General features: G+C 35.7%; 1 protein-coding gene across 1 annotated transcript in view; it reads right to left on the bottom strand.

Annotated features, from left to right (window-relative positions):
• Positions 1-2,674: 2,674 nt before the first annotated feature.
• LOC143037533 (SEC14-like protein 2) overlaps positions 2,675-23,982 on the bottom strand; it is a 95,559-nt gene continuing 74,251 nt past the window's right edge. The window contains exons 9-10 of the mRNA XM_076205913.1: positions 6,457-6,611; positions 2,675-4,891 (exon numbers count right to left, since the gene is read on the bottom strand). Of these exons, the coding sequence (XP_076062028.1) occupies positions 4,806-4,891; positions 6,457-6,611 (241 nt within the window). The 3' untranslated portion in view covers positions 2,675-4,805. The remainder of the gene's footprint in view (positions 4,892-6,456; positions 6,612-23,982) is intronic.

The following is a 23,982-nucleotide window of genomic DNA, read 5'->3' as shown; positions in this document are numbered from 1 at the left end:
AAACTTATATTTATCATTTTCTTACATAACAGGGGGGTGGAGAGGGTAGGGAGTGGTTATGCATGAATAATAGTTTGATGCAGCCCAAAGGGATCCCCATCTCCTTTTTCTGCATGTGGAGATGGAAAAAAAGGGGGGGGGGGTCGCTGATTAAGTGAGGTGGCTTTGCTGTGGATGTGCTGTGTCTTGCTGCATTGGTTCTGACCAAGGGCAGTGGGCGGGACACAAGGATAACCCATCATCCATGAGGAGCTAAGATAAGAGGGAGGAAATGGTGGTGGATGGGAGTGGAATGAGTGGAAGTGGAATGGGTGGGAATGGGTACGTGTCTTTTGACATGCCTACCTCCCTGGTAAGGGGTAAAAGCCCTTGCTATATAGATAGAATACATTTTCAGTTCTTAAGTACAGTACATTCTTATTGCCATAAAAACAAACTAAGAGCAAATTCTAATTACAAATGTCAAACCAAGTTCAAATACTTCAGTCACTAATACAGTACTCTCTCCACTGTAATCATCCTCTGCTATTTTCAGTACATGATTAATACAACACGTGTTCAGAAGAACTGCTTTACTTATGAAATATCTTTATTACAGAACTAAACACAACATCTCTTCTTTAAAACATTAATCTTTGAGCATAAAACAAGGAGAATTTGTTTGAGAATAGTTGCTTCTAGTTTCACCAAGTGGAAAACCTGCAACTCCACAGTGGGTAGCAATGGTGCTCAGAACCTTTCATGGATCTCTCTTGGAAGAAACTTATTCAAAGTTTCTGGTCCATACAGTACCATGGGTATACAACCTTCATTAGATATTGATTTGTTTCATGTAACTGCTTCCTGAGATTAATGAAAATTGTGCCTCCTGGCACATGGTCTTTTTGTGAACATTCTGTGATGAACAGACAGGTGAAAATGTATCTACTTTTGTCAATATAATCTGTTGTACTGTAAATGTGTCATGACTTTTTATGTAATATGATTTGAAATTTACATCCATCTGACCTCAAGAGTTTAATTTATAATTTTCTTTTGCACCACAAAAACTTAGATTTTCTACAATGCAGGTATGTTTAGGGGCAAGTGGAGAATGGTTGTGTGTGGATGATATTTCAATGAAACCTGAAAGGATTTCTCCCATTCTTATCTATTTTCTGCATAAGGGGACGAGGAGGGAGGGTTGCATTGTAAGTGAAGTGGCCCTGCTTTGGATGTAGTGTGTCTTGCTGCATTGGTTCTGGTCCAGGCAGTGGGCAGGAGACAAGCATGGCTATTTGTCCACAAGGAGCTAAAATGAGAGGGTAACAAGGGTGGTGGATGGGTATGGAATGGGTGGTAGTAGGTGCGTGCCTTGACTGGCTACTGTACCTCCCTTATATGGGGGAAGAAGCCCTTGGGATATAGATAGACAGATGTTTTGATCATATAGTTTTCCAATACTGTATATAACAAAAATCATCAACAAAGAGCTTCATTATACCTGAACTCAACTTATGTAAGGAAGTTCATATACAAATCCTGCAATAATTACATTTTCCTTCATTTACAAAAATTCTAAATGAATCATAGTCAAACAATTAAAAATATTTTGTACAGACAAAACTAAACTGCGAGTGGCATGATCATAATTATTGCTCCCTCAAGTTTCAGTGACTGGAAACCTATAGCCACAAAGCAGATGGCAACAATTCTTGACCCTCCTATAGATCTCTGAAAATAATAATTTTTCTGTGTTGTATAACTGTGGGACTGTTTCTATGTCACCAGCTTATATAAGTAGGAGAGCAGTTGCTCAGTGTTAACTTTCCTTAAGTGAAAAATGGAAGAAATATGGTTGAAATTGATAGGAAGAGATCTTGGGTCTGGTCTACAGACAGAGTGCTAGCCTCTCAAGGCAGCACCAGAGGATAGAGGTGAGGTTGTTGACAAACAGAATGTTGATCCCATGTAAAGGGCAGAGAAGAAAAAGTTAATTTCTACAATATGTACAACTCTTACTTATTATATACATATCTAATTTATACTATATATACACATTTGCAGTCAGAAGCTTCAGCTGCACTGATACAAAGGCAAATGGTAACAAGCCATGGGGTAACTGAACTGGTATATAATAGCTCTTCTGTTCTTAAATGTTTACAGTTGAGTTAAGGTCACTTCCTCACACTAGTAATCTCAAAGGAATGTGACAGAAAACTCGTAAGTAAATGAACCATGTAAACCCTAATGATGTTCATCTCTATCAATATAGCACAAAAAGTCTAGTGAATTATACAGCCAAAGTGTATAAATATTTCTATTTTTTAATTGGTTGCAAGGAGACATCAACCTTCCTTGTGCACTACCATGATAACATAACCACTGAAATCTTACTGGGGTCAAGTAAGCATGGGACACCAAGAACATCTCTGTCCTGTTAGACATATATAGTTAAGCATATAGGACGATATATTTTTATGTAGTGATATAGGGTGAGGTTATACTAGAAGTATATACAAGAAGTTTTAAATAGTAACAACACTTGTTGCCTAAAGTTCCAGTGAATGGAATTTTACAGCCCCACAATGACTGGCATCAGTCCTCAGGCCCTCCCATAGATCTATGTGGGAAGACACTTTGGACTGCTGTCTGTGTTCTATTAGTAAGAGACTGATTCCCGTTTCACCAGTTGAAAATTCAAGGAGAAAGAGGAGAGGAGTAGTTAGCTGTTGTTAGCTTTCCATATGTGAAAAGGTGGAAGTAATGTATTTGAAGTTGATAGAGATTATGAGCCCAGTCTGGAGATTAAGTATCAGCCCCTTACAGCTGCACCTCCAGATGGAGGGAAGGATGGCGACAGGTTTTGAAAGTGGTTAGCAAGGAAATTATTCACTCTGCTGTCCACTTTGCTGGACCACTACAAACAGGTACCCATCACTGGTTTTAGTTGTAATTATCTAGCCAGAATATTACTTTATGAAAATTATTTACATTTAAATATAAACAATCCTCCTCTGCCATTAATAATTCCATATCCATCTAATTTCTTTAATAAAGTGGTTGCAACTGAAAGTGCTTGTATGTGGTACCACTGCCCTCCACAACACAAAGAAAGACATGTTAAATTCACAGCCTCTTGGAGGCTCACATTAGAACTCCCTTCACTCAAGCTCTCCTTCTTCAACATATTCACAATGTCTTTAAGCCATTAGTCCTGAGTCTTCTTGTTAATGTGCACATAAGAATTTTTTTTTCCCTCTTTGCTGATTCGAGAGAAAAACATATTTCAGATGTATTGCTGTATTTTATGGCTTCCAAGACACACTGATATCAAGGAAGCACCCCAATTTTGACTGGCAAAATTCCAAGAATGAGAGAGAAGAGTAAGGGAGAGAGCTAAACATAAGGCCACAACACATCCAAATACTTCATAGGTTGCTCTTCTTCAACTGACATATATTGAATTAATCTTTTACTCCTATATCAATGGGTTTAGAAAAAAAAAGACCATACATCTAAGACTGTACATATTAATGCTGCTTGAGAATGCAAAATATTTCATCATTTCACATGATCACAACAAATATATCTGCAGCAATTCCTCTAATATTCTAATGGCTTCTTTTGCTCAGTTCTTGTTTATGAAACAAATCTTCATTTTCATAGTAACATGTTTACAACCAAGAAAAATATATGCCACTATATTACAATATAGTGAAGTTCCTAAGTTAACACAAAATATTTCACTTTATGACTGAACATGGCCAAAATAAACTTACATTATTATACAAATGGTGACTTGTGTCTTATTAGCATTAATATATATTTTTGTACTCTTCTAAGAATGTGTTTAAAATAATTTCTGTCTTTGTAATGTGCTAATGTTCTTGAGTTAGTGCAAAATCCTGCATTATAACACAACTGAAAATGACTGATATACACTTATAATATTGTGCAAATGGTGTACTGTATTTACCTAGTTGTAAAGTATGGTGTCAGAGCTGTACTCACGAGGCCCTGTCTCTTTATCTCCATTTATCAAACTTTGGCTAAAATTCATTAATGTTGTTAGCCTTACATCCTCTTCTTGTACCACAAACTGATGCATCTATATGGAAAACTGCTTCCTAACATCTTATGGAACAGCTTAAAAGAGGACATAGTCCAGTCTAAACCACAAATGAATTTAAAACTATCAATAAGCTTGATGGATGAGGAAAAAAGAGAGAGAGAGAGAGAGACAGAGGACTCAATAAGAATAGCTCTCTTCCTGTATACTACAATTAGGTAAATATGTTACTGTATATTCAGGTGGCTAGTATCTGCTACTAAAGAGGATGGTAGACAAAGAATAAAAGCTATAATAAGAGATGTATAGAACATGAATATGAAAGAGAGGCAGAGGCAGAGTTTATGCTTTACATATAAACTTGCCTAAAAACTCACCATGCCACTCTCATGCAGTGGGAAGTGAGAAACCCTTGTTATGGCAAAGTCCTATCAGTTTTTTTTTTTTCTTACTTTTTCTCCTCCTCCTCCTTCTTCTGAGGTCGGATTGCTTCCATGCTTGGCTAGGGTTGTTCGGAACCAATGTGACAAAGCTGTCAGTGAGTCCCAGGAATCAAACTCAATACCACCTGTTCGTTAGTCCAAGACAGTATCTACTGGTCTAATGTGCAACCCATATAAATACAAATATCAATCTGGTTTCAATACTGCATAATATAAAAAAAATATTAGTTCTGATTTTGAATCCTGTAGTTTTGTATTTATCTTGGCATTAGTGCACAGAATGAAGAATAGCTCATTTACCAAATACAAGTCTATGATGTTGGAGGTAAAACTTCAATATTGTAGAATAATGTTTTTGATCTCATGTAACTGTACTGGTTGTCAAAGGTAATTATATCTGAAAGAAAAAGAAAATTCTTGGTTATACTGACAGCTAAATGCAAAATAGTTTTAACAAGCTATAATCGTAAAAATAAATAAATAAATAAATAAATAAAACAAATAAATAAATAAAAATAAATAAATAAAACAAATAAATAAATAAAAATAAATAAAAAAATAAAACAAAAAAATAATCAGTAACTCAATTTGGACAGTAAAACCTGAATCCATGCATCAAAATACTTCTCCTTTATAAGGTACACACCCACCTTCCACCATCCCACCTCCATTTGTTTTATTTTATATCTTAACTCCTTGTGGATGAAGGGTCATCCCTGCCCCCTACCCACTGCCTGGGTTAGAGGCAATGCAGCAAGACACAGCACATTACATCTATAGCAAGGCCCGACAGCCAAAGCTGGTTTATCCACACTGATTCATTTACATGATGACTCCCTCCTCTTCCATTCATGAGTAAATTAAGAAAATGAGAAATTCCTTCAAGTTACATTGTCTATCATCCATTCACAACCATCCTCCACTCACACCTACCTCATGTCCTCTCCCTTCTCTGCCCAACAGACATTCCCCTTTTACCCAAGACTTCCTTCACCCCATCTATCCATCTCATTCTTGGTCTTTCCCTTAAGTTTACTCCATCCACCTTTGCCTTCCACACTTTTTTTGTTAGTCTTTTATCACTCATTCTTTTCACATGCCCAAACCATTCCAGTATTCTTTGATCAATCCTATCTACTGCCTCCTTTTCCAACCCTTACCTCATTTCTCACTATCCATCCTCATATCCCCCATAACACTTCTCCAACTCTTCATCTCACACACATTTAAATTTTTTCTTTCTGTCTCTGTTACATTTCAAATCTTTGTCCCATATAGTGCTGTACGCACAATCACCCCTCATACTTGTATAGCCTTCTCTTTAGAATAATAGAAACTTAGGGTACTAAAACAAAACTAAATATATCTCCTCTCAGTTATAAACAGAATAATTGTAATAGACTGTGAACTTTAAAATTTTTATGGAACTTAATTTGGACAGTAAAAAATGAAATTATCAATATCTAGTACAATAGAACAAAACTAAACACATCTTCCTCTCAGTTATATTAATGACAAAAAATCATATACATATCCAATACAATGATAAAATAAACTGGTAGTCTTCTGACATACTTCTTACTGCTCTTCAGGCTTGATATGATAATATAAAAGAAACATGACCCCATGAGCATGGCTTCTTTCCTGAATACTATGTACATACATACATACATATACCAAAGGCTTTTTCCCCCTTACAAGGGAGGTGGCCAAAAAACAAAGGCATAAAAACCATCCCCACCCATTCCATCCCTAATACACTCCACTCCACCCTCTACCCTCCATCTTATCTTGGCACCTCCTGGATGACGGGTCATCCCTGCATCTTGTCCACTGCCCTGGGTCAGAAGCAGTGTCGCAAGACACAGCACATCCATAGCAAGGCCACTTCATTAAATCGGTGACCCTCCTCTCTGTCCCCTCATACTACAACTGAATGAAAATAAAAATGAAGATACTTACATTTGCCAGGCTCTGTGCAGTACAGACACCCTTCTTCAGTCACAAGCTGTGAATTGACCCTCTGGAAAGGAACTACTACTTCTGGTTCCTCCTGACCAGCACACTGACGTGATACACCAAAGCTAATGTCAAAATCTTCTGTATAGAATTTCCATCTGCAAATGAGTAGATCTACTATTAATGAATGTTGAAACAGAAATTATGTGAAGATTGAAATAATGCCTCATGTTTTTCTTGTCAATAGCCAAATTTCATACCAAAGGTTAAACTAACCACTTTAAGGACAAGTCATACACATATGGTGAGATATCATTATTTTCATAGATCCCTTTGAAGCTTACAAGCAAGGAAGAGCTGAAGACTGAGACACTGAAAGTCACACTACAGGTCAGCAACTCCAGCTTCCCTTTCACACTACACACAATATAGAATCACAATATATTATAGACAAATAGAATGACCTAGCAGATCTAATTTCTCTGATTTAACTTATTGTACATATATCAATTTTCAAAGCACAACAGGGTGGGTGTATGCTCTGGCTTGACCAACCCTCTTATTAAAGGCTTTTTGATATGTACATGTTTTGCTGAAAACTGACATGGATATGTGACATGAACCATGATCTAGGTTGTTGTTAGACTACTTTGAAAACTATCTGTACTGGGGCACTAAATGCAATCAACAAACATTTTAGAATAGGGCTAAAAACAAAAAGACTGGGTAGATAGGGTAAAGAAAAAAAAAATAATTGGGATGGTTTGGAATATGGTAAGAATGAGGACATACTGGAGAGAGAAAAAAAAAAAAAAAGTGTGTTAGACAGGGGTGGATGGAGGTAACTTGAGGGAAAGACCAAGAATGGGATGCATGGATTGGGCAAAAAGGAGGGGAGGGGGGAAGTGCGAGTGGAAAGCAATTGTCAATAGATGAGAAACTGATATAGTTTATAGGGATTTCTTTTTGTCTGCTCTATGATTTCTAGAGTGGATGAGAGGTGTGTGTTGCTATGCAATGAGGCAGTGGGAGTGCTAAATCTTGCTGCATTATTTCTAACCCAGCAAAGAGTGTGGAAAGCACAAATGGATGAGAGGAAGACCAAGAATGAGATGGATGGATGGGATGAAGTGATTTTTGGATGCACATGAAGAGTCTTTGAGCAGGGAAGAAAGAATGCTAAAGATAGGAGTGAATCCCAAAGGAATGTTTTCCTTATCTGTTTCATGATCTATTTTGAGAGGGTGAGGAGAGGTGCCACCATACAGTGAGGCGATAGGGATAAACTAGCTATGACTGTCAGGCCCTCCTGTGGAAGAGCTGTGCCTTGTTGTATTGCTTTTAACAAAAGCAGTGTAGTAGGGAACAGGGTGACCCTTCATTCTCAAAGCAGAGCTAGGAGGGGTGGCAGAACAAGTTTTATTTGTTGTTATTGTTGTTGCCTCAACTGTCTGGCCGAGCAGTCTCATCTCCCTAAGGAATGCCCTGGCTGAAATGGGGTTTTTCCACAAATCCTTTATAGAGTGTATATTGTGTTGTTGTCGTGTGTGATTGTGTACACTGCAGTCTTCCACAATGTGTTGTATAGTATGGGGTGAAGTGTTGCATCCCGCACAGTTATCTGGTTATGATATGGGTGTGTACTTTGACTTAACCATCTCCTTTATTTGGGGAAAGCCCTTTGGTGTGGGGTGGGTGGGTGGGTGTGTGGGTGGGTGGGTGGGTGTGTGGGTGGGGTGTGTGTGTATTTACCTAGTTGTATTTACCTAGTTGTATTTTACGGGAAGGGGAGCTATGCTCGTGGGGTCCCGTCTTCATATCTCATTTTATCTAAACTATTTTTAAATTCGTGTATTGTTTTTGCACACACCACTTTCTCATCTAACTTGTTCCAACTGTCTATTGCTCTGTGAGGAAAGCTGTTCTTTTTCAAATCTCTTCTATAGCTGTCTTTTTTTATTTTCTTTCCGTGTCCTCTTGTATTTCTGTCCTCCCATTTTATCAGATTCTCTCTATCAGTAATTTCTATGCCTTTCATGATTCTGTAAATAGTTATCAAATCTCCTCTCTCTCTTCTTTGCTCTAGTGTCTGTAGTTTAAGTTTTTGTAGTCTCTCTTCATATGATAGTTTTGAGAGTGTTGGTGCCAATTTTGTAATTGCTCTTTGTATTCTTTCAAGTTTTTTTATACATTTTTTTGTACTTGGTGACCATATCGTTGCTGCATATTCCAATCTTGGTCTTATCAGGGTGATTAGGATTTTCCTCACCATTTCTTCATCCAGGTATGTAAATGCCACTTTGATTGTTCTTATTAAATTATAGGTTTCTCCAAAAATCTTATTTATATGTTTCTCAGGTGACATATTATTCATAACAATGACTCCCAGGTCCTTCTCATTTTCTACTCTTTTTATTCCTTCTTCTCCCAAATTATATGATCCTGTTATTCTGTTTTTGCTTTTTCCAAATTCCATTATACTACACTTTTTTGTATTGAACTCCATCTCCCACTTCCTACTCCATTCTTGTACTTTATTTAGATCTCTCTGTAGTGATTCACAATCTTCTTCAGTTTTCATTCTTTTCAGTAGTTTTGCATCATCTGCAAAGAAGCTCATATAGCTTTCAATTCCTTCATCCATATCATTAATATATATAGCAAACATTATTGGGGCCAGAACTGTTCCCTGCGGGACACCGCTTATTACTTCATTCCATTTTGAGTGCTGATCTCTTATCACTACTCTCATTTTTCTGTCTTGCAAAAAGTCTTCCATCCAATTTAGCAATTTACCTTGTATTCCTCCTTCATATTCTAATTTCTTAAGCAGCTTCTTATGTGGTACTTTGTCAAAAGCTTTTTTTAGGTCTAGAAATGCACAATCAGCCCATCCATCTCTTTCTTGTATTATATCTATTAGCCTTGAATAGAAACATATTAAATTGGTGACGCATGATCGTCCTTGTCTGAATCCAAATTGCCTTGGATTTAGTACGTTGTTTTTTTCCAAGTATTTTACCCATCTACTTTTGATAATTCTTTCACATATTTTTGCTATTGTACTTGTTAGAGAGACTGGTCTATAGTTGGTAGGTTCTTCTTTATTTCCTCCTTTATATATAGGTACTATATTTGCTTTTTTCCAATCTTCTGGAACTTTTCCTTCTTTTAAGGAACTGCTTATTATGCTATGTATTTTGTCTGCCAGTTCATTCCTGCATTCTTTCAGAATCCAGTTTGCTATTTCATCTGGCCCATGCGATTTTCTGACATCAAAATTACCCAAGTGTGTCAATATTTCATTCTTTGTTACTTCTATTTCTTCCATAGGGGGGACTTTTTCCTTCCACTCAATCTCTTCAGGTTGTATATTTTCCCTTGTAAACACTGATTTAAAATGTTTGTTCATAATTTCTGCCATTTCCATTTCCTCAGTGTATTCAACTCCTCCTTGTCTTAATTTCTCCAAGTCTTGTTTGTTTTTCAGTTTATTGTTTACAAATCTGTAGAATAGTTTTGGTTGATCTTTACACTTTTCTATAACATCTTTTTCATATTTTCTTTTTTCCTCTCTGCACTTTTGTACATATTCATTTCTATAACCAGTATATATTTTCCATTTTTCAGGTCTTCTGTCTTTTTTCCATCTGGTCCAGGCTTTGTCTCTTTTGTCTTTTAACTCCCTACAACTTTTGTTGTACCAGCATTTTACATATTCTTTTTCTTGTTTTTGTCTTGGGACATACTTTTCCACTCCTTTTTTGTAATTTTTTTGTCAAGATATTCCATTTCTCTTCCACTGATGTTTCTTCTTTGTATATTTCTTCCCAGTTTTCTTGTTGGAAGAATTCTCTTATTTTATCAAAGTTTGTTTTTTTCATACATCATTCTTCCTTTTCTATATTGTTCATTTCTTTTCATATATTTTTCTTCATTAAGTTCCAGTTCAATCAATATGTGGTCACTTTTACCTATTGGTGTTTTATATTCAATCTTGTCCACTATTCTAGGTTCAGATGTAATTATTAAGTCTAGCCTCGATGGTTCTTCTTCATTTCTATACCTAGTGTTCTCTTGTATCCATTGTGTCATTGAATGGTCAGTAATCATCTCAAGTAGAGCATTTCCCCATGAGTCATCACCACTCTTTACTGTCATTTCTTCCCAGCAGATTTCTTTGCAATTAAAGTCGCCCATCATAACTATTCTTCCTCCGTCTTCCATTATTTTAGTTAATGCTATCTTTGTGTCCTCTAACATACTTTTATGTTCACTCTCCTCCCATGAGGCTGTTTTCGGAGGCACATAATTGATCACAAATTTTCTGCTCTTCTTATCTCGGTCTTCCACTTCTATCATAATCATCTCTACTGTATTCTTTCCATATATGACACCTTTCACGTTTATATCCTTCTTAGTCAGGAACATAACTCCACCCCCTTGTTTTTTCTCTCTGTTTCTAATCCAATAATTGTATGTATCATGTCCTACACTGTTGGGTGGTAGTGGGCCTTTTAATTTTGTTTCTACAATTCCCATTATGTCCGGTTCTTTTTCTTTCAAATAATCATTCAGTTCATTCAATCCTGTTATCAATCCATCTATATTTGTGTAAGACACTCTTAGTTTTCTGCCACTTCCATTGTGTTCTCTGTTTCCCTTATGTTTTTCTTTAGTATGTCAAACTGCTTTATTTTCATGTTCACTACTCTCCAATAGAATCTCTCTTTCTCTGACTCCGTTCTTTCCTCGTTTTTTGCCTTAGCTTCAATTCTTTTCTTCTTTTCTGCCTCTCTTTCCTCCTTATTCATTTCTCTTTTTATCCATACCTTTTTATATTGATCATTTGTTGCTAGTTTCCCTGTCTTGGATAGAATTTTCTCTGCCGTTGTTTGTGACCTGAATTTAATCTTAATTGGTCTGGTCTTATCTGTACTATATTTTCCTAGTCTGAATTTTTCCTCAATTTCCTTTATAATTTCTGGTTCATCTTCCTGGACTAATTTTAATAAACTGCTTACTCTTTCATTTTCCTCCTTGATTCTTGCGGTTCTATCTGGGTTATGTTTCTCTTCCATTCCTAATATAATTATACATTTCTTTTTGTCAGCTAATTCTCTTACTATATTCTCCTTCTGTCTCATCACTTTAATAACTGAGTCTTCATTATGTTCTTTCAATTGCTGTTTGACTATGTCAGTGAATGAAACCTTATTCCCTTCTTGAGTTATTCTCCAATTTTTAACTTCTGTAGCTATTTTCTCTCTATTTTCATTACTATTCTTCTTCAATTTCTCATTCTCCTCCTTTACATTTCCTAACTGTCTTTTTAGGTCCTCTATTTCTTCAGTTAAGTTTCTGTTAGCCTTCTCTAGTTGTTCCAACCTTTCAATTCTCTGGAAAATGGAGTCTACATTACCTAACTTACGTTCCAAGTCCTCGATCACCTTATCAACTCTCTCCTCTAGTCTTATCAGTCGGGGGGGGGGGGGTTGTGTCCCCCCCACCCTCTTTAAATCCCTGGAACATATTCTCGTCACTTTCTTCTGTATTGCTCCTCTCTATACTTCTAATCTTTACATTTTTATTAGACATTTGATCCTCGCTAAGTCTTTTGTTTACCTTCCGCTTGTCTGGCTGGGCAAAGTCTACTCCCTCCTCATTTCCTTCCATTTCCCTCAGTAATCCCTCCCCTTTTCCTCTTTCCCTACGTTCCCACTACTCCACGAGCAATTTCCCCCCCACCCTGCAAAAACACTAGGCACTTCTCTTTGCGTTGGGATCCACAGACTTCAATTTTCTTCAGAACGTCTTCTAAGCCGTCCATTCGTTGAAGTGTGTGTGTGTGTATTTACCTAGTTGTATTTACCTAGTTGTATTTTACGGGAAGGGGAGCTATGCTCGTGAGGTCCCGTCTTCATATCTCATTTTATCTAAACTATTTTTAAATTCATGTATTGTTTTTGCACACACCACTTTCTCATCTAACTTGTTCCAACTGTCTATTGCTCTGTGAGGAAAGCTGTTCTTTTTCAAATCTCTTCTATAGTTGTCTTTTTTTATTTTCTTTCCGTGTCCTCTTGTATTTCTGTCATCCCATTTTATCAGATTCTCTCTATCAGTAATTTCTATGCCTTTCATGATTCTGTAAATAGCTATCAAATCTCCTCTCTCTCTTCTTTGCTCTAGTGTCTGTAGTTTAAGTTTTTGTAGTCTCTCTTCATATGATAGTTTTGAGAGTGTTGGTGCCAGTTTAGTAATTGCTCTTTGTATTCTTTCAAGTTTTTTTATACATTTTTTTGTACTTGGTGACCATATTGTTGCTGCATATTCCAATCTTGGTCTTATCAGGGTGACTAGGATTTTCCTCACCATTTCTTCATCCAGGTATGTAAATGCCACTTTGATTGTTCTTATTAAATTATAAGTTTCTCCAAAAATCTTATTTATATGTTTCTCAGGTGACATATTATTCATAACAATGACTCCCAGGTCCCTCTCATTTTCTACTCTTTTTATTCCTTCTTCTCCTAAATTATATGATCCTGTTATTCTGTTTTTGCTTTTTCCAAATTCCATTATACTACACTTTTTTGTATTGAACTCCATCTCCCACTTCCTACTCCATTCTTGTACTTTATTTAGATCTCTCTGTAGTGATTCACAATCTTCTTCAGTTTTCACTCTTTTCAGTAATTTTGCATCATCTGCAAAGAAGCTCATATAGCTTTCAATTCCTTCATCCATATCATTAATATATATAGCAAACATTATTGGGGCCAGAACTGTTCCCTGCGGGACACCGCTTATTACTTCATTCCATTTTGAGTGCTGATCTCTTATCACTACTCGCATTTTTCTTTCTTGCAAAAAGTCTTCCATCCAATTTAGCAATTTACCTTGTATTCCTCCTTCATATTCTAATTTCTTAAGCAACTTCTTATGTGGTACTTTGTCAAAAGCTTTTTTTAGGTCTAGAAATGCACAATCAGCCCATCCATCTCTTTCTTGTATTATATCTATTAGCCTTGAATAGAAACATATTAAATTGGTGACGCATGATCGTCCTTGTCTGAATCCAAATTGCCTTGGATTTAGTACGTTGTTTTTTTCCAAGTATTTTACCCATCTACTTTTGATAATTCTTTCACATATTTTTGCTATTGTACTTGTTAGAGAGACTGGTCTATAGTTGGTAGGTTCTTCTTTATTTCCTCCTTTATATATAGGTACTATATTTGCTTTTTTCCAATCTTCTGGAACTTTTCCTTCTTTTAAGGAACTGCTTATTATGCTATGTATTTTGTCTGCCAGTTCATTCCTGCATTCTTTCAGAATCCAGTTTGCTATTTCATCTGGCCCATGCGATTTTCTGACATCAAAATTACCCAAGTGTGTCAATATTTCATTCTTTGTTACTTCTATTTCTTCCATAGGGGGGACTTTTTCCTTCCACTCAATCTCTTCAGGTTGTATATTTTCCCTTGTAAACACTGATTTAAAATGTTTGTTCATAATTTCTGCCATTTCTATTTCCTCAGTGTATTCAACTCCTCCTTGTCTTAATTTCTCCAAGTCTTGTTTGTTTTTCAGTTTATTGTTTACAAATCTGTAGAATAGTTTTGGTTGATCTTTACACTTTTCTATAACATCTTTTTCATATTTTCTTTTTTCCTCTCTGCACTTTTGTACATATTCATTTCTATAACCAGTATATATTTTCCATTTTTCAGGTCTTCTGTCTTTTTTCCATCTGGTCCAGGCTTTGTCTCTTTTGTCTTTTAACTCCCTACAACTTTTGTTGTACCAGCATTTTACATATTCTTTTTCTTGTTTTTGTCTTGGGACATACTTTTCCACTCCTTTTTTGTAAATTTTTGTCAAGATATTCCATTTCTCTTCCACTGATGTTTCTTCTTTGTATATTTCTTCCCAGTTTTCTTGTTGGAAGAATTCTCTTATTTTATCAAAGTTTGTTTTTTCATACATCATTCTTCCTTTTCTATATTGTTCATTTCTTTTCATATATTTTTCTTCATTAAGTTCCAGTTCAATCAATATGTGGTCACTTTTACCTATTGGTGTTTTATATTCAATCTTGTCCACTATTCTAGGTTCAGATGTAATTATTAAGTCTAGCCTCGATGGTTCTTCTTCATTTCTATACCTAGTGTTCTCTTGTATCCATTGTGTCATTGAATGGTCAGTAATTATCTCAAGTAGAGCACTTCCCCATGAGTCATCACCACTCTTTACTGTCATTTCTTCCCAGCAGATTTCTTTGCAATTAAAGTCGCCCATCATAACTATTCTTCCTCCGTCTTCCATTATTTTAGTTAATGCTATCTTTGTGTCCTCTAACATACTTTTATGTTCACTCTCCTCCCATGAGGCTGTTTTCGGAGGCACATAATTGATCACAAATTTTCTGCTCTTCTTATCTCGGTCTTCCACTTCTATCATAATCATCTCTACTGTATTCTTTCCATATATGACACCTTTCACGTTTATATCCTTCTTAGTCAGGAACATAACTCCACCCCCTTGTTTTTTCTCTCTGTTTCTAATCCAATAATTGTATGTATCATGTCCTACACTGTTGGGTGGTAGTGGGCCTTTTAATTTTGTTTCTACAATTCCCATTATGTCCGGTTCTTTTTCTTTCAAATAATCATTCAGTTCATTCAATCCTGTTATCAATCCATCTATATTTGTGTAAGACACTCTTAGTTTTCTGCCACTTCCATTGTGTTCTCTGTTTCCCTTATGTTTTTCTTTAGTATGTCGAACTGCTTTATTTTCATGTTCACTACTCTCCAATAGAATCTCTCTTTCTCTGACTCCGTTCTTTCCTCGTTTTTTGCCTTAGCTTCAATTCTTTTCTGCTTTTCTGCCTCTCTTTCCTCCTTATTCATTTCTCTTTTTATCCATACCTTTTTATATTGATAATTTGTTGCTAGTTTCCCTGTCTTGGATAGAATTTTCTCTGCCGTTGTTTGTGACCTGAATTTAATCTTAATTGGTCTGGTCTTATCTGTACTATATTTTCCGAGTCTGAATTTTTCCTCAATTTCCTTTATAATTTCTGGTTCATCTTCCTGGACTAATTTTAATAAACTGCTTACCCTTTCATTTTCCTCCTTGATTCTTGCGGTTCTATCTGGGTTATGTTTCTCTTCCATTCCTAATATAATTATACATTTCTTTTTGTCAGCTAATTCTCTTACTATATTCTCCTTCTGTCTCATCACTTTAATAACTGAGTCTTCATTATGTTCTTTCAATTGCTGTTTGACTATGTCAGTGAATGAAACCTTATTCCCTTCTTGAGTTATTCTCCAATTTTTAGCTTCTGTAGCTATTTTCTCACTGTTTTCATTACTATTCTTCTTCAATTTCTCATTCTCCTCCTTTACATTTCCTAACTGTCTTTTTAGGTCCTCTACTTCTTCAGTTAAGTTTCTGTTAGCCTTCTCTAGTTGTTCCAATCTTTCAATTCTCTGGAGAATGGAGCCTACATTACCTAACTTACGTTCCAAGTCCTCGATCACCTTATCAACTCTCTCCTCTAGTCTTATCAGTCGGGGGGGGGTTGTGTCCCCCCCACCCTCTTTAAATCCCTGGAACATATTCTCGTCACTTTCTACTGTATTTCTCCTCTCTATACTTCTAATCTTTACATTTTTATTTGCCATTTCGTCATCCGGTGGTCGTTTCATGTTGACCTTACGCCCGTCTGCCTGGGCCAAGTCCTCCACATCCTCATTTCCTTCCATTTCCCCAGCAATCCCTCCCCTTCTCCTCTTTTCCTACTTACCTACTGCCTCACGAGCAATTCCCCCCCCCCTGCAAATACAAAAAGGCACTTCTCTTTGCGTTGGTATCCACAATCTGCACTTTTCTTCAGAGCGTTCGTCAAGCCGTCCGTTCGTTGAAAGTGTGTATTTACCTAGTTGTATTTACCTAGTTGTATTTTACGGGAAGGGGAGCTATGCTCGTGAGGTCCCGTCTTCATATCTCATTTTATCTAAACTATTTTTAAATTCATGTATTGTTTTTGCACACACCACTTTCTCATCTAACTTGTTCCAACTGTCTATTGCTCTGTGAGGAAAGCTGTTCTTTTTCAAATCTCTTCTATAGTTGTCTTTTTTTATTTTCTTTCCGTGTCCTCTTGTATTTCTGTCATCCCATTTTATCAGATTCTCTCTATCAGTAATTTCTATGCCTTTCATGATTCTGTAAATAGCTATCAAATCTCCTCTCTCTCTTCTTTGCTCTAGTGTCTGTAGTTTAAGTTTTTGTAGTCTCTCTTCATATGATAGTTTTGAGAGTGTTGGTGCCAGTTTAGTAATTGCTCTTTGTATTCTTTCAAGTTTTTTTATACATTTTTTTGTACTTGGTGACCATATCGTTGCTGCATATTCCAATCTTGGTCTTATCAGGGTGATTAGGATTTTCCTCACCATTTCTTCATCCAGGTATGTAAATGCCACTTTGATTGTTCTTATTAAATTATAAGTTTCTCCAAAAATCTTATTTATATGTTTCTCAGGTGACATATTATTCATAACAATGACTCCCAGGTCCCTCTCATTTTCTACTCTTTTTATTCCTTCTTCTCCCAAATTATATGATCCTGTTATTCTGTTTTTGCTTTTTCCAAATTCCATTATACTACACTTTTTTGTATTGAACTCCATCTCCCACTTCCTACTCCATTCTTGTACTTTATTTAGATCTCTCTGTAGTGATTCACAATCCTCTTCAGTTTTCACTCTTTTCAGTAATTTTGCATCATCTGCAAAGAAGCTCATATAGCTTTCAATTCCTTCATCCATATCATTAATATATATAGCAAACATTATTGGGGCCAGAACTGTTCCCTGCGGGACACCGCTTATTACTTCATTCCATTTTGAGTGCTGATCTCTTATCACTACTCTCATTTTTCTTTCTTGCAAAAAGTCTTCCATCCAATTTAGCAATTTACCTTGTATCCCTCCTTCATATTCTAATTTCTTAAGCAACTTCTTATGTGGTACTTTGTCAAAAGCTTTTTTTAGGTCTAGAAATGCACAATCAGCCCATCCATCTCTTTCTTGTATTATATCTATTAGTCTTGAATAGAAACATATTAAATTGGTGACGCATGATCGTCCTTGTCTGAATCCAAATTGCCTTGGATTTAGTACGTTGTTTTTTTCCAAGTATTTTACCCATCTACTTTTGATAATTCTTTCACATATTTTTGCTATTGTACTTGTTAGAGAGACTGGTCTATAGTTGGTAGGTTCTTCTTTATTTCCTCCTTTATATATAGGTACTATATTTGCTTTTTTCCAATCTTCTGGAACTTTTCCTTCTTTTAAGGAACTGCTTATTATGCTATGTATTTTGTCTGCCAGTTCATTCCTACATTCTTTCAGAATCCAGTTTGCTATTTCATCTGGCCCATGCGATTTTCTGACATCAAAATTACCCAAGTGTGTCAATATTTCATTCTTCGTTACTTCTATTTCTTCCATAGGGGGGACTTTTTCCTTCCACTCAATCTCTTCAGGTTGTATATTTTCCCTTGTAAACACTGATTTAAAATGTTTGTTCATAATTTCTGCCATTTCCATTTCCTCAGTGTATTCAACTCCTCCTTGTCTTAATTTCTCCAAGTCTTGTTTGTTTTTCAGTTTATTGTTTACAAATCTGTAGAATAGTTTTGGTTGATCTTTACACTTTTCTATAACATCTTTTTCATATTTTCTTTTTTCCTCTCTGCACTTTTGTACATATTCATTTCTATAACCAGTATATATTTTCCATTTTTCAGGTCTTCTGTCTTTTTTCCATCCGGTCCAGGCTTTGTCTCTTTTGTCTTTTAACTCCCTACAACTTTTGTTGTACCAGCATTTTACATATTCTTTTTCTTGTTTTTGTCTTGGGACATACTTTTCCACTCCTTCTTTGTAAATTTTTGTCAAAATATTCCATTTCTCTTCCACTGATGTTTCTTCTTTGTATATTTCTTCCCAGTTTTCTTGTTGGAAGAATTCTCTTATTTTATCAAAGTTTGTTTTTTCATACATCATTCTTCCTTTTCTATATTGTTCATTTCTTTTCATATATTTTTCTTCATTAAGTTCCAGTTCAATCAATATGTGGTCACTTTTACCTATTGGTGTTTTATATTCAATCTTGTCCACTATTCTAGGTTCAGATGTAATTATTAAGTCTAGCCTCGATGGTTCTTCTTCATTTCTATACCTAGTGTTCTCTTGTATCCATTGTGTCATTGAATGGTCAGTAATCATCTCAAGTAGTGCATTTCCCCATGAGTCATCACCACTCTTTACTGTCATTTCTTCCCAGCAGATTTCTTTGCAATTAAAGTCGCCCATCATAACTATTCTTCCTCCGTCTTCCATTATTTTAGTTAATGCTATCTTTGTGTCCTCTAACATACTTTTATGTTCACTCTCCTCCCATGAGGCTGTTTTCGGAGGCACATAATTGATCACAAATTTTCTGCTCTTCTTATCACGGTCTTCCACTTCTATCATAATCATCTCTACTGTATTCTTTCCATATATGACACCTTTCACGTTTATATCCTTCTTTGTCAGGAACATAACTCCACCCCCTTGTTTTTTCTCTCTGTTTCTAATCCAATAATTGTATGTATCATGTCCTACACTGTTGGGTGGTAGTGGGCCTTTTAATTTTGTTTCTACAATTCCCATTATGTCCGGTTCTTTTTCTTTCAAATAATCATTCAGTTCATTCAATCCTGTTATCAATCCATCTATATTTGTGTAAGACACCCTTAGTTTTCTGCCACTTCCATTGTGTTCTCTGTTTCCCTTATGTTTTTCTTTAGTATGTCGAACTGCTTTATTTTCATGTTCACTACTCTCCAATAGAATCTCTCTTTCTCTGACTCCGTTCTTTCCTCGTTTTTTGCCTTAGCTTCAATTCTTTTCTGCTTTTCTGCCTCTCTTTCCTCCTTATTCATTTCTCTTTTTATCCATACCTTTTTATATTGATCATTTGTTGCTAGTTTCCCTGTCTTGGATAGAATTTTCTCTGCCGTTGTTTGTGACCTGAATTTAATCTTAATTGGTCTGGTCTTATCTGTACTATATTTTCCGAGTCTGAATTTTTCCTCAATTTCCTTTATAATTTCTGGTTCATCTTCCTGGACTAATTTTAATAAACTGCTTACCCTTTCATTTTCCTCCTTGATTCTTGCGGTTCTATCTGGGTTATGTTTCTCTTCCATTCCTAATATAATTATACATTTCTTTTTGTCAGCTAATTCTCTTACTATATTCTCCTTCTGTCTCATCACTTTAATAACTGAGTCTTCATTATGTTCTTTCAATTGCTGTTTGACTATGTCAGTGAATGAAACCTTATTCCCTTCTTGAGTTATTCTCCAATTTTTAGCTTCTGTAGCTATTTTCTCACTGTTTTCATTACTATTCTTCTTCAATTTCTCATTCTCCTCCTTTACATTTCCTAACTGTCTTTTTAGGTCCTCTACTTCTTCAGTTAAGTTTCTGTTAGCCTTCTCTAGTTGTTCCAATCTTTCAATTCTCTGGAGAATGGAGCCTACATTACCTAACTTACGTTCCAAGTCCTCGATCACCTTATCAACTCTCTCCTCTAGTCTTATCAGTCGGGGGGGGGTTGTGTCCCCCCCACCCTCTTTAAATCCCTGGAACATATTCTCGTCACTTTCTACTGTATTTCTCCTCTCTATACTTCTAATCTTTACATTTTTATTTGCCATTTCGTCATCCGGTGGTCGTTTCATGTTGACCTTACGCCCGTCTGCCTGGGCCAAGTCCTCCACATCCTCATTTCCTTCCATTTCCCCAGCAATCCCTCCCCTTCTCCTCTTTTCCTACTTACCTACTGCCTCACGAGCAATTCCCCCCCCCCTGCAAATACAAAAAGGCACTTCTCTTTGCGTTGGTATCCACAATCTGCACTTTTCTTCAGAGCGTTCGTCAAGCCGTCCGTTCGTTGAAAGTGTATTTACCTAGTTGTATTTACCTAGTTGTATTTTACGGGAAGGGGAGCTATGCTCGTGAGGTCCCGTCTTCATATCTCATTTTATCTAAACTATTTTTAAATTCATGTATTGTTTTTGCACACACCACTTTCTCATCTAACTTGTTCCAACTGTCTATTGCTCTGTGAGGAAAGCTGTTCTTTTTCAAATCTCTTCTATAGTTGTCTTTTTTTATTTTCTTTCCGTGTCCTCTTGTATTTCTGTCATCCCATTTTATCAGATTCTCTCTATCAGTAATTTCTATGCCTTTCATGATTCTGTAAATAGCTATCAAATCTCCTCTCTCTCTTCTTTGCTCTAGTGTCTGTAGTTTAAGTTTTTGTAGTCTCTCTTCATATGATAGTTTTGAGAGTGTTGGTGCCAGTTTAGTAATTGCTCTTTGTATTCTTTCAAGTTTTTTTATACATTTTTTTGTACTTGGTGACCATATCGTTGCTGCATATTCCAATCTTGGTCTTATCAGGGTGACTAGGATTTTCCTCACCATTTCTTCATCCAGGTATGTAAATGCCACTTTGATTGTTCTTATTAAATTATAAGTTTCTCCAAAAATCTTATTTATATGTTTCTCAGGTGACATATTATTCATAACAATGACTCCCAGGTCCCTCTCATTTTCTACTCTTTTTATTCCTTCTTCTCCCAAATTATATGATCCTGTTATTCTGTTTTTGCTTTTTCCAAATTCCATTATACTACACTTTTTTGTATTGAACTCCATCTCCCACTTCCTACTCCATTCTTGTACTTTATTTAGATCTCTCTGTAGTGATTCACAATCTTCTTCAGTTTTCACTCTTTTCAGTAATTTTGCATCATCTGCAAAGAAGCTCATATAGCTTTCAATTCCTTCATCCATATCATTAATATATATAGCAAACATTATTGGGGCCAGAACTGTTCCCTGCGGGACACCGCTTATTACTTCATTCCATTTTGAGTGCTGATCTCTTATCACTACTCGCATTTTTCTTTCTTGCAAAAAGTCTTCCATCCAATTTAGCAATTTACCTTGTATTCCTCCTTCATATTCTAATTTCTTAAGCAACTTCTTATGTGGTACTTTGTCAAAAGCTTTTTTTAGGTCTAGAAATGCACAATCAGCCCATCCATCTCTTTCTTGTATTATATCTATTAGCCTTGAATAGAAACATATTAAATTGGTGACGCATGATCGTCCTTGTCTGAATCCAAATTGCCTTGGATTTAGTACGTTGTTTTTTTCCAAGTATTTTACCCATCTACTTTTGATAATTCTTTCACATATTTTTGCTATTGTACTTGTTAGAGAGACTGGTCTATAGTTGGTAGGTTCTTCTTTATTTCCTCCTTTATATATAGGTACTATATTTGCTTTTTTCCAATCTTCTGGAACTTTTCCTTCTTTTAAGGAACTGCTTATTATGCTATGTATTTTGTCTGCCAGTTCATTCCTACATTCTTTCAGAATCCAGTTTGCTATTTCATCTGGCCCATGCGATTTTCTGACATCAAAATTACCCAAGTGTGTCAATATTTCATTCTTCGTTACTTCTATTTCTTCCATAGGGGGAACTTTTTCCTTCCACTCAATCTCTTCAGGTTGTATATTTTCCCTTGTAAACACTGATTTAAAATGTTTGTTCATAATTTCTGCCATTTCCATTTCCTCAGTGTATTCAACTCCCCCTTGTCTTAATTTCTCCAAGTCTTGTTTGTTTTTCAGTTTATTGTTTACAAATCTGTAGAATAGTTTTGGTTGATCTTTACACTTTTCTATAACATCTTTTTCATATTTTCTTTTTTCCTCTCTGCACTTTTGTACATATTCATTTCTATAACCAGTATATATTTTCCATTTTTCAGGTCTTCTGTCTTTTTTCCATCCGGTCCAGGCTTTGTCTCTTTTGTCTTTTAACTCCCTACAACTTTTGTTGTACCAGCATTTTACATATTCTTTTTCTTGTTTTTGTCTTGGGACATACTTTTCCACTCCTCCTTTGTAAATTTTTGTCAAAATATTCCATTTCTCTTCCACTGATGTTTCTTCTTTGTATATTTCTTCCCAGTTTTCTTGTTGGAAGAATTCTCTTATTTTATCAAAGTTTGTTTTTTCATACATCATTCTTCCTTTTCTATATTGTTCATTTCTTTTCATATATTTTTCTTCATTAAGTTCCAGTTCAATCAATATGTGGTCACTTTTACCTATTGGTGTTTTATATTCAATCTTGTCCACTATTCTAGGTTCAGATGTAATTATTAAGTCTAGCCTCGATGGTTCTTCTTCATTTCTATACCTAGTGTTCTCTTGTATCCATTGTGTCATTGAATGGTCAGTAATCATCTCAAGTAGAGCATTTCCCCATGAGTCATCACCACTCTTTACTGTCATTTCTTCCCAGCAGATTTCTTTGCAATTAAAGTCGCCCATCATAACTATTCTTCCTCCGTCTTCCATTATTTTAGTTAATGCTATCTTTGTGTCCTCTAACATACTTTTATGTTCATTCTCCTCCCATGAGGCTGTTTTCGGAGGCACATAGTTGATCACAAATTTTCTGCTCTTCTTATCTCGGTCTTCCACTTCTATCATAATCATCTCTACTGTATTCTTTCCATATATGACACCTTTCACGTTTATATCCTTCTTTGTCAGGAACATAACTCCACCCCCTTGTTTTTTCTCTCTGTTTCTAATCCAATAATTGTATGTATCATGTCCTACACTGTTGGGTGGTAGTGGGCCTTTTAATTTTGTTTCTACAATTCCCATTATGTCCGGTTCTTTTTCTTTCAAATAATCCTTCAGTTCATTCAATCCTGTTATCAATCCATCTATATTTGTGTAAGACACTCTTAGTTTTCTGCCACTTCCATTGTGTTCTCTGTTTCCCTTATGTTTTTCTTTAGTATGTCGAACTGCTTTATTTTCATGTTCACTACTCTCCAATAGAATCTCTCTTTCTCTGACTCCGTTCTTTCCTCGTTTTTTGCCTTAGCTTCAATTCTTTTCTGCTTTTCTGCCTCTCTTTCCTCCTTATTCATTTCTCTTTTTATCCATACCTTTTTATATTGATCATTTGTTGCTAGTTTCCCTGTCTTGGATAGAATTTTCTCTGCCGTTGTTTGTGACCTGAATTTAATCTTAATTGGTCTGGTCTTATCTGTACTATATTTTCCGAGTCTGAATTTTTCCTCAATTTCCTTTATAATTTCTGGTTCATCTTCCTGGACTAATTTTAATAAACTGCTTACCCTTTCATTTTCCTCCTTGATTCTTGCGGTTCTATCTGGGTTATGTTTCTCTTCCATTCCTAATATAATTATACATTTCTTTTTGTCAGCTAATTCTCTTACTATATTCTCCTTCTGTCTCATCACTTTAATAACTGAGTCTTCATTATGTTCTTTCAATTGCTGTTTGACTATGTCAGTGAATGAAACCTTATTCCCTTCTTGAGTTATTCTCC

The sequence above is a fragment of the Oratosquilla oratoria genome, chromosome 22 (assembly GCF_046742065.1).
Source record: "Oratosquilla oratoria isolate Oo_2021 chromosome 22, ASM4674206v1, whole genome shotgun sequence".
Taxonomy (NCBI): domain Eukaryota; kingdom Metazoa; phylum Arthropoda; class Malacostraca; order Stomatopoda; family Squillidae; genus Oratosquilla; species Oratosquilla oratoria.
This window is presented reverse-complemented; position numbering and strand designations above follow the sequence as displayed.